A 13,076-nucleotide genomic window follows, 5' to 3' on the forward strand; every position below is an offset into this window, starting at 1 on the left:
AGGTGGTGGCTTTCCCATTTAACAGATGGAGAAACTGAGGCTCAGAGAGAGACTTTGAGTGAGTTACCCAAGATCTCAGGGCTAGAAAATGGTGGGGTTGGCTGTCTGATGACAGAGGCCCAGGCCTTTCTTCTCTACTGTCCAGGCTCTTGGTAAGAACCTAATTATGCTTCTGTGCTACTCTGAGTAGTGAGGACAGTGGCCACTGTGGTTGGTGCAGAGAGGTTCACGGCCCCCACCCATTAAAGGTGGGTCTTGCTGGTTCACTCAGAGTGTGCATGCCTGCCAGGCCTCAAGTTATGTCCCTCTTTGGCTTGCCAGGTACAGGGAATTTCCCACCCAATGTGAATCTTAGAAAGAGCCAACAGCAAGCCCTGTAGGGCAGCACTGTGATCAGTACTGCCTGTTCCCCTCAGGACCGCACCCTGTGTGCAGACTGAGGCCAAGACAGGGAGTGACAATGCTGATCCCAGTGCTTCTCTCTGCCAAGTAGCCCATCGTTTGTCCCCTGCTGGGAGGCGGCCATAGGTGCCAGGTGCAATAGCCCACACAGAGTTGTGAGAGCACGGAGGGAGTTGATCCTGTGCTCCCACTGCCTGTTTAATCACAGCCTGGGGACGGCTGTCTTCTGAGTGTTAACGGTTAAGGGGCTTGCAGTCAGTGGTGGATCTAAGAGCGGCCCAGCCCTGGCCATCTGCAGAGCTGAGCCCTTTAGAGTGCACACCTTGTCTCCCAGTAGGGAAGACACAGAAAACCTTCCAGTCACAAGAGGGTCTTGACCGGTGGCATCCAGATTTTTTGAAGTTTCACTGCACTAAGTAAGAATAGTCCAGATTCGGCCGCTAGGGGCCCGTGGACTGTTGCCCTGCTCACCTCTCTGGCCAGATCCATGCAAAATCTGCCCTTTTCAAGTGACTTTTGTTTGTAAAAATAATCCAGTGGCCTTATAGACAATCTGAAATTAGGTAAAAGAGACAAGTTCATCCGAATCCTATCTTTGTAGCCTGTGGGACCCTTGTGTGTATGTTCGTAGTCTGCCTAACCGTGCCCCTCATAGTAGATCTTTAGGTTATTTCCAGGGTTCATTAATATGAAAAATGCCAGGGTAACCATCCTTTTTCTCCAACTTTTTCTCATTTTAGATCATTATAAGAAATGGAATTATTAACAACTTCCATTAACTGAGAATTATGTGCTAAGCACTTTATATACACCATTTTACTTAACTTTCACAAGAAATATGTGGGGGTGGGTATTGTGAGCTCTATTTTATAGAAGTAGCTGAGACTCCAAGAGGTTGTCACTGCCCTTGGTCACACAGCTAGTTAGTAGCAGGGCTGTGCTTCAGACAGGTTTCTTCATTGCCAAAGCCTATACCTTTTTAGTCACATAGGAAGAGTTCTGCTTTGTTATTGTCAAACAACTTTCTATAGGAATTGTACCCCTTTATACTCCTACCAGAACTGGACTCCCCAGAAATCTGGGTCTGGCGAACCCAGAAGAATGTGTGGCCGGCATTAGAAATCCTTCTGGACAAGGAAAAATTCTCCAGGTTGTGCTAGCTGGGTAGACAGTCTGTACACCAAATGGCCAGTTCACCGTGCTTAGGAATTAGTGTCTGATCTTTCTGAATTGCACTGTATGTCCTCAGCACCATGGCCCCAGAAGATTGAAATAAGATCAGAAGAAGCTGCCAGAAGCATTTAGTGAGAGCTCCACAAGGTGCTTAGAACAGTTCGCAGTTGTCTCTCTTTGGGCCAGTCGCACACATGCTCTGACAAAAGATGGCATGCTGCAGCTGCACATCACACATGCCTCTTTCTCCTGCAGACCCGGGCTCATCATGGCCCCAACAGTTCAGTGGCTCTGGGCTGTGGCTCTCAACAGGGCTAGAGCCCCTTTTCCTCCTGCACAGCTGCAGAGCTGCCCTGGGGTTGAGGCTCAATAATCTGGACGGTGACCTGGTACATGTGCAGGGCTTGGGCATCTGCAGACCTGGGTCAGCATCCAGCCTGCCAGCTACCAGTGCTGCAACTCTCAGCAAGTCACCCTGCCCTCTTTTTCAACATGGTGCCTAGTAACATCCCAAGAAACGTGGTTTAGGAAAGTGCCCACAGGAGACACAGAGGCATGCTAAGTTAGCAGCTTAGCCTCCCCTCCTGCCTCATGTCCTGCAGTGACTGCCATAGCCTCAGTACTCTGACCCCCTGCACACACCTCCCCCATGAACCACCCACTCTCCTTCCCATGCTCCCAATCCCCTGAGCTTCCCCTGATGTAGCACTGACCTACCGTGTTGCCATTTTTCTCTTTATATCTCACACACACATGCACATACTAGTAGTCTATGAGCTCCTCCAGGACAGGGGCTGTGTGTCCTTCAGCTTTGACTCCAGCTCCCAAACCAGAGCCTAGCCTAGATCTCTGCTCAGAAATGTTTCTTGACTGACTGGACAAAGGAATCAGGCAGCAGGATGCAACCTGAAGATGCAATCCCAGCACGCTGGAGATGGGGAAGGGTGTCATTTAACAACAACAAATATGTAAAGAGCACCTACTATGTGCCAGGTATGATTGGGACATGAACATGAAGCTGGCCCTCTAAGAGCCAGGAGCTGCAATCAGCTCCAGGAGCAAGTCTCCTAGATGCCATCTGGGCCTTGAACCCCAGGGCTAGGGGCAGCTGTCTCAGCTCTACCCCCAGCAGACTTCCAGGACCCACTCCCTGTGCAGCCAGGAGTCCAAACACCTAAGCAGAAGGTCACAGGCCCAATTAGCAGGGGGAGAAGCTCCTGACCTCACACATGTGTGCATGCACACACACATGGTGGATTCTAGGCCCTGGAGACAAAGCCAAGCCTGAAGCCAGATATGGAACCTAACCCCAGACTATAAAAGCGAGAACTGCCAAGGAGTCCCCATGGGTCTGCAGCAGCCCGGGAAAACATAGGACCCACTTGTCTCCAGCCACTTTTGCCTGGCCACTTGGAGGGGGAGGACTTTTCCCAAGAGCTGTCACCATACAGGGAGTTAATTCCAGCTGGACAAGCAAGACCTTAGGATGCTTTAGGAAAAGGGAGGTCCCATCCTTGAAATGTTACTGATCTCATTCCCCTTTGAAAGGCTTTCCATCCCCACCGAGACACCTGCCTCTTCCAGAGTCCATGTCATCATTTCTCAAATGCCTGTTGCGTGCCCAGCGCATTCTCATGTGTCATCTTGGTTAACCTCTCTGCCCTCAAAAGAGCTTTGCAGCCAGGGCCTCATTAGCCCTATTCGTCCGTGAAGGAGCCAAGGCTCTGGCAGGTGAGAGGACTTGCTCTGGGTCCAGGACACACTCCCAGGTCTGCCAGGTCCCAGGTCCATGGCTACCACGGTCCCCAGAACTCAGTCGCAGGCCTAGGCTCTCGGCAAGCAGAGGCATCCTCAGGGGGAGGGGCAGTTCTACATAATTCACACAATGTCTCTTCCAGGTAGAGGAAACTGCCCCCAAGGTGTCCCCATCCTGATCTTCCCTCCATCATCAAGCCCAGAGAGTAGGCAGGGGAGTGAAGCCTTGACCTGTGCTTGGGCCTCTCTGCCTGCCAATGTCCAGCCAGTGGCCTTGGAAGGACTTCTAAGGCATGCTAGGTCATGGGTATAGACATGCAAAATTGGCATTAGTGATTTTTGTTGAAAGAGGGAAGGAAAGAATGAATGAACAAACATACAGGTTGAGAAATAATTTAAAAGATGCATGAATGAAGGTTGGAAAAGCCAAGGGCACAACCAGCCCAAGAGAGAGATTGGGGCAGTCCAGCCATACGGCCTCCTGCCCCTGCGTGTGCCTGCCACTCCGAGACTCCATGTCACCCAGACTTTACACATCACCTTCAGTCCTTGTGCTGGCTCAAGGCCCTCCACCCCTGGTCACTGCCAACCCCTGCAGCCTCTTCTCTTGAACTCCCCACGCCAACATCAAGTCCCTTGTGCCTTCTCCTCTCAAAGACACCTCCAGGCTGTTGTGCAGCCTCCACTGGCTCCAACATCATCTCCTAAGTGGAGCTTCATCCGAGAGCCCCTGAGCCAGGCACACCCCACCACTGTTCTCTGGCAGAGCGAGTCCCCGGAGGGGTGGGAACTATCTGGTCTCACACCCTCCCCCATTTCCAACAGACCAGTTCCTCTGACAGGTACAACACCCTCCTGTTGGTAATCGTGACTCATTACAATGATGATTATTCTTGTTGTTTTTAAGCAGCTATTCATATACAGCTGAGTGCAAAGGTCCTGTGTACAGCAGCTTCCTATGTCTGCCCTAGTTCTTTCTCCCTGAGCATGGTCCTAGCCCTTATCCTGGGTCACTCAGGGAACAGCTCCAGTCCACTTCTGGAGCTTCCTCTGGGGTCTTGTGCCAAGCTTCCCCCAGAGACCCTCAGTCTTGCTTCAGAGCCTTTTTCTAGCATTTTTAACCTCTAGGCATGCTAAGAGTGTGGTCTAGAGGCCTGGCCTGGGTCATGGTCTTGCAGAGCAGCATGTAGACTCTCCAGGTGGGGTTTCTCAGGTGATTCCACTAACATATGCCCAACCGAGGACCCCTAGCCCTGACTGGAAGGTATGCAAAGGCAGGGACTGCCTTATCCATTCTTGAACAGCCATGGAAGACCCCGTGCAGGATACAAACAGTCAAAATCTATTTGTTGGCAGATGAGTGTGGCATGTAGATAATAATTGAATATTCACTATGTGCTGGGCACTATGCAGAGCCCTTTGCAAATATTTCCATTTCACTTTTGTAAGACCCTCAGGAGGGCTTACATAGACTCTCCATATTACAGATAAGAAATCGAGGTTCAGGGAGGGAAGTGACTTTTCCAAGGTCGCCTGGATAGGAAGGGGACAATGGCAGGAGGCAGGACAGACAGGCTTCCCCTAGGGTAAGCAGGCAGGGCCGGGCCTCATCCTGGGGCCTGTCCTGGCTCATCAACCCCTCTGGAGCCCCAGGACGGAAGAACGCAGAGTGGCCAAGACATTTACAAAGTGAAGATCATTTGTGCCGGAGTGAGGTGATCCTTTAAAAAATGATCACCAGCTCCCCTTCATTACCTCCAGAGACCAAGTCCATGCTGATTTTTTCCTGTCTTTATCTCAAGTACATTTAAATGTCAATTAAATTTGAAATATCTACATTTGTCAGCATTTCATTTTGGGCCAGCGTGACGTGCTGCTGATTTGTCCACGCGATGTGACACATGAAAAAAACTCTCGAGATGCAGATCTTCCTCATTAAAAAATAAGCCAGTGCGATCCCGGCACGGCAGAGAGCACAGAGCACGTCCTCACTTCCTGATGCCGTGTCTCTGACATGGTATTTAAAAAGGAACAGCCTCGCCTGTCACCACTGTCACACGCGCACGCTAACCGGCGACACGTTAAACCAAACATTAGAAAGGGTTTGGGAAGTCATCTGCATGGGAACTTCACGTGGAGACAAAGTGGACAGAGGCAGGAGCAGCTGAGGGGGGACCATGGGGTCCAAACAGTGACAGACAGCAACCCTTTCCTTCTCGCCAAGATTCCAGCAGCCCTTGCTGGGTAGCCAAGTTTGCCACGATCTGCCTTTTCACAGACAGCTCTTTGTTGTAATAAAATCTAGGCAAGTGGGTGGCAGACTGCAGGGTAGTAGCTGAATTGGGTTAATGAGGGAAGAGGTGCTTTTTTTTTTTTTCATATTCTGCCTTAAGCTAATAAAAAATTTAAACCTGGACGTTTTCGATGGTTCGTCCTTTATCTCTGACAAATATCTGACTGTATGCTTCATGGAAGAACATGAGCAGCTGAATTTAAATAAGTTTATTTTGAAATCTCACCTTTCGTTAATAGTAGAAGGGGAAACGCCCTACCTCTTATTTCATTGTTTCAGATCCAGGAAACTGAAGAGGCAGGATTCCGTAGTGGTTTAGAGTCAGGCAAATCCAGTTTCAATTCACGGCTGTATCTTCAGCTGCTGTGTGACCCTGGGCAGGTAACTCCATCTCTCTGAGCCTTGGCTGCTTTTTCTGCAAAATGGGAATGTGATAAGGAATTCTTGAGAACTGTATGGGCAGCATCTAGCTCAATGTTTATAAGTACTGCTAGTGTGATCTTTGTCATCCATGTGGCCTGGAACTGACAAAGCTCTGATCTGACCAAATCACAGGGCCAGCATCTCACCTGCGTGCCCTGTCACTCTCCAGAAACAGGTGGTGTGCTTAGGAGACACCCTGGGCTCTTGTTGAAGCCACTGCCCAACCAGGCTGACCTGGCCAGGAGAGCCAGCCGGAGAAGGCAAGTGGCTTTTGAACTGGAAGTTCGGGCTCCTCTCTTCCCCCATCCCTACGCTTCAACCCCCTCCATGATCACACCAATGTGGGAGGCACTGGATTTTGACAGTGGCCTGAACAGCAGCAGCCTGATCTAACAAAGCCAAGGTCCAGTCCAGAACAAAGGCTCTTTGCTCTCACGTGAATCCAGAAATTCCTGGCAGGTTTAGTGGCGTTCCGCTAACATGTCAAGCAGTGCTCTGTGCTTTCTTGTCAAAGCCGGAGGAGGGGCCTGTGCTAGGGCCCTGGGGGTGGACAGCCTGAGCAGAGTCCCTGCTTATCACTTCCTGGCTGGTCGTGTGGTTGCTTCTGTCTTCTTCACGAGTGACTCCCTGGTGCTCTGCTGGGTCTGCTCACAACGAGCAGGCAGAAAGTGCCTCATGGTTGGGTGCACAGATGGATGGACGGACTCATGAAGGTCTCGTCCTCTATAAAATCAGCATGGTGACACCTTCCTGCTAGGCTGTTGTGAGGGGTAGAAATTACGTGTAATTGTTAACTGGCACCGTGCCTGCTTGTGGATGCTGTCGTAAACGCTTTCCCCAGGATTCTGCCTGATTCTGTATACCTGACATCCTAACCCAAAACATGGTACCATTCTTCCTGTCATAGCATCTCGGAGGACAGATGGGGAACCCAGAGAGGGGATACTTTTATACCACAGCCACAAGCCAATGAAAGGAGCTCCATGATGTGGCAGGGCTCCGGGAGGACGGATGAAGTGGGGTCTCCCCAGCAGGTGGCTTTCATTTATTCCATTGCAAACTTCCATGGCGCTAATGCTGCATCCCAGGTGGAAAGAAAAGCCGCGGGAACCAGGCCTCGGCCTTAAGGAGCTCAACTCAGAAATAGAATCGCAAGAGGATAAATGGTATCTGTGAAGCATTAAGCCACACAGCCAGGGAGAGCTGTCTCCATCTAGGGAGAAAGCTCCAGCTGAGAACTCCAGCAGCTTCCTAGAAGTGCCATTTGAGCAGAATCTTCAAGAGTGAAGAGCAGTCAGCGCACCAGGCAAAGGAGATAGGAAGGGTGGAATGTGGAAGGGCCACGGGTGCTCAGAGGTGGGAGCGTGGCTAAAGTGCAGGGGGAGTTTGGGAGGGGACCACAGAGTCATGTGCAGCACGGAGACCGCCCTGCTTGGAGCTCAGACTTGGCAGCATCCTCACCCCCCCCACCCAGCATGAGCTCCCAGAGTGGACACCTCCAGGGCTGCCCACCCTACGCCCCTCACCTGCTCAGAAGAGTGGTCGAGTGCTGCTAGTGAGAGTGAGTGCCCCCTAACTTTTAAACGGACAAATCATTCTGCAAATTCTGTGCATTATTATTGCTAACACTTTCCCCAGTGGGTTTACTCACCACACAACCAATTGCAGCAACATCACGATTGAGAATGGCAGATTTGCAGGTTTTTTTAAGCAGGTGAGTGACAAGGTCAGATTTGTGATTCAAAACAGGACTCCAGTAGCTGTGCGGAAGGTGGCCCTTCTGCTCCACCTTGTTTGCTGTGGAAGTAGCAGGAGCCAGGTGGCCTTGCCCCGAGGCTGGCTGGGGCACACTCCTGCACATCAGATCTTCTGCACTCTCCACTGAGGCCTGAGGAAAGGCCCCTCGGGAGCCGATGCCCTCCCTAGTCCAAGAAGACCGAGGTGGAACTCATCCCTAACAGCCAGCAAGGTGGTCTAGTAGCAGAGAGGAGCAGAGCGCTGTGACCCACCTCCTCCTAGTGTGTGACCCTCCTAGTGTGTGGCTTCCCTTCTCTAAGCCTTGAGGACAAGGCTCTTTGCCTGGCTGGCCTCCAGGGACGATGGGAGATAAGGCACAGGTGTGGAAGCGTCAGGCACTCCGCAGCTCTGGGAGCCACTTTGGGTAACAACTGGATTAGCACCAGCACTGGCAGATTGTGGCAAAGCCCAGTCACAATTCCTAGGGGACAACTGATGTCCCTCCTTCACCCTCCAGCCATGGGTCTCGTACTCTTTTTGGACACATTGCCCTTTCCTGAAATAAAACTTTAAAGGAATCCCATCAAATAAAGTAAAGAAAGGAGACTGCCTTGGCTGGGATGCACGGGGAGAGGAGATAGCCCAGGATGTCCCTGTAAGGCACCCTCTATCTCTTCTCCCACCTCTCCCCAAAATTCAGAGCAAGCCCAGCCCACACAATGGGCAGAGGCGTGGACGCGCATTCCCTGGCCCGTGGCTGGAGCAGCAGCCATGGCAGGGTGGGGTTTGAACCCAGCTCTGCCCGGTCCAGCTGGCCTCTCCCGAGCACACGGCCTCTCGTGGGCCCTGGTCAGTATATAATTCATAGGAGCCAGGCGTGGAGTTCTCTGGGCTATGTATATTTGTGTTTATAGAGGTAGACTCACAGGTGGCTGGCAAGGGAGATGTATTTTTTATAACGATGAATATTTAATTTCCACATCACAGATGAAAAAGACTCTCTGAAGAGGCATCTGAGAGATACTCCAGAGAGCAGCCGCTAATCAGAAAAGGGCCTTCTCGCGACTGCTCTTCCACGTGGCTCACTTTTTCCTTTCACTTTTTAATTTTTTCCTGATTACTGAAGTAGATATGCTCATTATAAAAAAGTAAAAAGAAGCAGGGGGGAATGGCCCATACTCCCCCAGCTGTTATTGACATTTAGGCACGAACCTTTCCAGTCTTTTTTCTATGCATTTTTCCATCAGTAGATGAGAGAGAATGCAGTACAACTGCAATTCTGCATCTGATCTTAAAGTTTTTCTTTATCAACACCATGTTTAGTGGGAGGATAACTTTCAGCCAACTGTGCCAGATTCCTTCCTGCCGCTGGAGATTCCTATTGCTGCAAATTTAGGCTGTTTCATCCTGTAATATTATAAGCAGAGCAGTGATGGATGTCTTTGGGCATCATTTTTTGCCACACTTAGGGCTGTCCAGGTGGAAATGGGATTCCTGTGTCATGAGTTTATGCTTCCTGATCCATGGCACATCCACAGTTTCTGCTCTATCTGGGACCAGCTTCCTTACCTCAGGGCTGTCCCTGGCCCCCTCCTGCGAGCCCCCACCCTAGGCTGGCAGAGGGAGGCCAGGGCCAGGCAGGAACTTCCCACCCACACGCCGAGCTCAACAGTGCCCCTAACCACCTGTTCTCTTCTCTTTTGTCTTCCTCTGCCCCAGCCTGGTAAAGCCCTTGCGACACTATGCAGTCTTCCTCTCCGAAGACTCCTCTGACGATGAATGCCAGCGGCAAGAGGGCACGAGCTCTGGCTTCACCGAAAGCTTTTTCTTCTCCGCTCCCTTTGAATGGTCTCTCCTTCCTTCTTCCGCTTCCCTGAGCTCTGCTTGGTGACTCTCTGGGGCTGCATGGGGGGCGTGGGGGGCCGTGCTGCTTGCCCTTGTGTGTGGGGAGGGGTGTTTGGAGCTGCCACCTGCTGTGTGCCCCAGTGCCAGCTGGCAGGGTGGATGCTACCTCGAGTGCCTCCTCCCAGGGAGTCCGTTCTGCCAGCCCCAGGGGCTGTGATGATGGAACAAAGTGACAGGGTGAGACAGCAGCATTGGTCCCCTTTCCTTACAAGAGGAAGGTGTTCTTGGTTGTTCATGGAGTGGTGGATACCGTTAGCCTGGTTGTAGTCCCCGAGTCCTCCTTTATCTCCGCACATCCTGGAAAGCCATGGAGATGGGGAGTCGGATTTTAAGTTAAAAAATAATTACTGATATGGAAAGTGTATGTGAATGCCAGCACATCCAAATGTTTTCATCTGCTTGACTTTTTAAAGATAACTTTGATCCCTATTATTTATAGCCTAAGCCTCATAGTAATTACAAATAGCAACTTAAAAAAAAAAAGAAGAGAAAGGTTCACCCACAATCCAGCCCCCTCCCCTCAAAATTAAGCTTTTGTAGTCCCCTTTGCTAGTCCTTGCTCCTTCACCCACAAGTTTTTCAGAGCTGGGATTGAGCAAAGAGACAGCTTTTGTCTTTGTTTATAAACAAGGCTGTGTAAGTGTTTTTAATGGAAGGGAAACTTTAAGGGAAGGGAAACTACCCTTTGCTGAACATCCCTGGTGCCCACAACAGCCTTCCAGAGAGTGGGTAGTTTTTGCCATTTTACAAAAGAGGGGATTTTTTTCTTTTCCTCCATCCCCTTCACAATCCCCTTCACTGTGTCTCTGTTCCCAAACCCCAGTAGAAGTCCTCAGCATCAGGTCCCTCCCCCTGGACTGGGCCCATGGGATCCTCTGGGGACCTTATAAACCTCAGACTGCTCTGCCTCCTGCCACTGCCTCCACGTGGTAGGAGGGTCCTGGCCCTTTCCTGTGACCAGCCCACCTGTAGCCCCAGGCAGGGCAATCCCCTCCTGGTGTCCTCACTTAGAAAGTGGGGGCCTAAGCCAGCCAGCATTGCCCAAGCTTCACATGCCATCTGTTCTGTACATTGAATCTTTCTCTTTAATTTTTTTCTTTTAGAAATTTTAAAAATTAGCCTTGTCCTCAGCAATAATATAATTTAGGTGTAAATAATATCATAGGTTTAATGTATTAGTTATTTATTTTTTTTTTTTACTAATTAGAATAAAGATAGAACCACTGGAATAAGAAATGTTCATCCATGTATCAACTTAAAATCACTTTGCAGGAAAAGGCATCCTGCTTGGGTGACATCCAAGGACTCTCCCATCGAGGAGTCCAGCAGCTCAAGTCCAAGGCCAAGACCCAGCCCCATCATGTTCTTTTTCAATTAACTGATGCCTTAATTATTTAAATAAGGCTTCATGCTCACTTCTGTAGCCCGTGACCTCAGAGGTCGGTACAGGCCTATGCATGTGTGTTTAAAAAGGAACTGGCCCATTCTAACTCAGAACAAAACAGGTTAAAAAGAACACTATTTCTTTAAGAAGCACACTGACTTTTCTTCTTCCCTTTCGTTGTGTTTAAACTTGATCAAAGGATCTTTAATTCTGTGGTTAGATGGCTTGGTCAGAGTGAGGGAGGGGCTTTTGAAGTCTCGCAAACCTGGCTCCCTTTCCACCTCTCCCTGGGCGCAGTGTGACGTAGGGGAGTTACTCTTCTGAGCTCCCATTTCCTCATTTATAATGAGGCTGCTCGTGTTGCTTCAGTGAGATAGTACAGTCTGATGGAGTTCCTCCCAGTAGTTGGGACTGTCCGTCAGCCCTCCCCTGTCTGTCCCCACCCTGGTTCTTCAGGGGGCCTTCCATGTGAGCCTGCTCTTGACCAGCAGGTGGCACCCTTCCCCCACTTTACCAGCACCAAGGACCCTGGGGCCACAGCCAGCTTCAGCCTCCTGCTCAGATTGGGGCTCCGCTAGAGGTCAGGGTTTACCCAGGCACTGCCTCTCCACGTGCCCAGTGGTGCCCTAGGACTCTGTCAGTGGGAAGGAAGGCAAGAGGAACCCTTTGTTACCTACACTTGGGCCGGCTGCAAAGTTTTGAAGTGCGAATGTGCTTCAAAGTTGTTAGCATGGAGCCTATGTGGTAGCCACCCTCACTGGCAGGTTGCTGGTGCAGTACCAGCCTCTGCATGCCTGCTGTTTGCCAGGCACCACTGTTGCTCATGGAATCACCACCATCACCTGAGCAACTGAGGCTCAGAGAGGTTAAGTGACTTGCCCAAGTCCCACAGCAAGAGATGGCATGACCAGAGCTGGAACCAGGGTCAGCACAAGCTGAGGCCCAGACAGTCCCCCCTGAGTATCCTGGGGCTCTCTGGGCAGCTGCCCTCTTGAGCGTTTCCCCAGCTCAGCTCTCTATGAGCTGTTCACAGGACCCAACTCTGAAGCTATCTGCCAGTCACCAGATGCAGGCACCAGGTAGGAACAGGAACACGTCTGCCTGCCTGTGCATTTCCCTTCCAGTCCCATCCCATTCCTCACACCTGGTCTGAATGGCTCAGAAGCCGACTAACCAGGATGCGTGAAAGGACATGTGGTTTAGGGGGAAATAAATGGGCTCCCTCAGGGCAAGTGAGAGCCAGAGTGACTCGCCCAAGATCAAGGATGAGAGGCAGAACCCAAATTCAGCCCCAGGTCAGTCATAGTGCCCAGCTCGTATCCTGGCTGCTGTCCTGACTCCTGCCCTCATGGGGACCCCAGAACACTCTCCTGTCTGAAAGGCTCCTGGGTGCTCCTCAAGGCCTGGATGTTCTCAGGAGTTGGGGGCTATTTGCTGCCCCTATGGAGGCCCTGGGTGGGAGAACCCAGCCTGCTCTGTCTCCTCCCAGGCCACAGCCATATCGGACACTCAAAGAGTCAGACAGTGCAGGTGATGAGGCGGAGAGTCCGGAGCAGCGAGTGCGGGAGCCCACAGGCTCTGTCCCAGCTCCACCTGACCGGGCTGCCAGCATTGACCTCCTGGAAGATGTCTTCAGCAGTCTGGACGTGGATGCCCCACTGCAGCAACTGGGCCAGGCCAAGAGCCTGGAGGACCTTCGGGCGCCCAAAGACCTGAGGGAGCAGCCAGGGACCTTTGACTATCAGGTATGGTGTAGGCGGGAAAGGTATCTGCTGGGGTCCGGTGCTGTCTGCACACAGGGCAGGTCCCCCCATGTGACACTGGAGGAGACTAAGGGAGAAACCAACTTTTCCAAGGTCCTCAGCCAGTGCTCAGGGTTAATTGGATTGCAAACACGGTCACTGGAGAAAATGCTAGAGCCTGGTGGAACTGTTCCCCCCACTTCCATTTTTGCATCAAACACAGGTGGGCTGGTGCTCCAGGCCACTCTCCCCAAGACCCCCA

The 13,076-nt window shown here is 51.3% G+C and overlaps 1 protein-coding gene across 10 annotated transcripts in view; it reads left to right on the forward strand.

The window, feature by feature from the left end:
• Positions 1–13,076, forward strand: part of DENND1A (DENN domain containing 1A) — a 484,353-nt gene that overhangs the window by 468,458 nt on the left and 2,819 nt on the right. For 8 of the 10 annotated variants that reach the window (XM_063081861.1, XM_063081859.1, XM_063081858.1 and 5 more), the window contains 2 exons: positions 9,503–9,631; positions 12,562–12,817. In XM_063081861.1, coding sequence (XP_062937931.1) covers positions 9,503–9,631; positions 12,562–12,817 — 385 coding nt within the window. The remainder of the gene's footprint in view (positions 1–9,502; positions 9,632–12,561; positions 12,818–13,076) is intronic. The other 2 variants (XM_063081865.1, XM_063081863.1) reach the window with 1 other exon arrangement.

The sequence above is a fragment of the Cynocephalus volans genome, chromosome 17, assembly GCF_027409185.1.
Source record: "Cynocephalus volans isolate mCynVol1 chromosome 17, mCynVol1.pri, whole genome shotgun sequence".
Classification (NCBI taxonomy): domain Eukaryota; kingdom Metazoa; phylum Chordata; class Mammalia; order Dermoptera; family Cynocephalidae; genus Cynocephalus; species Cynocephalus volans.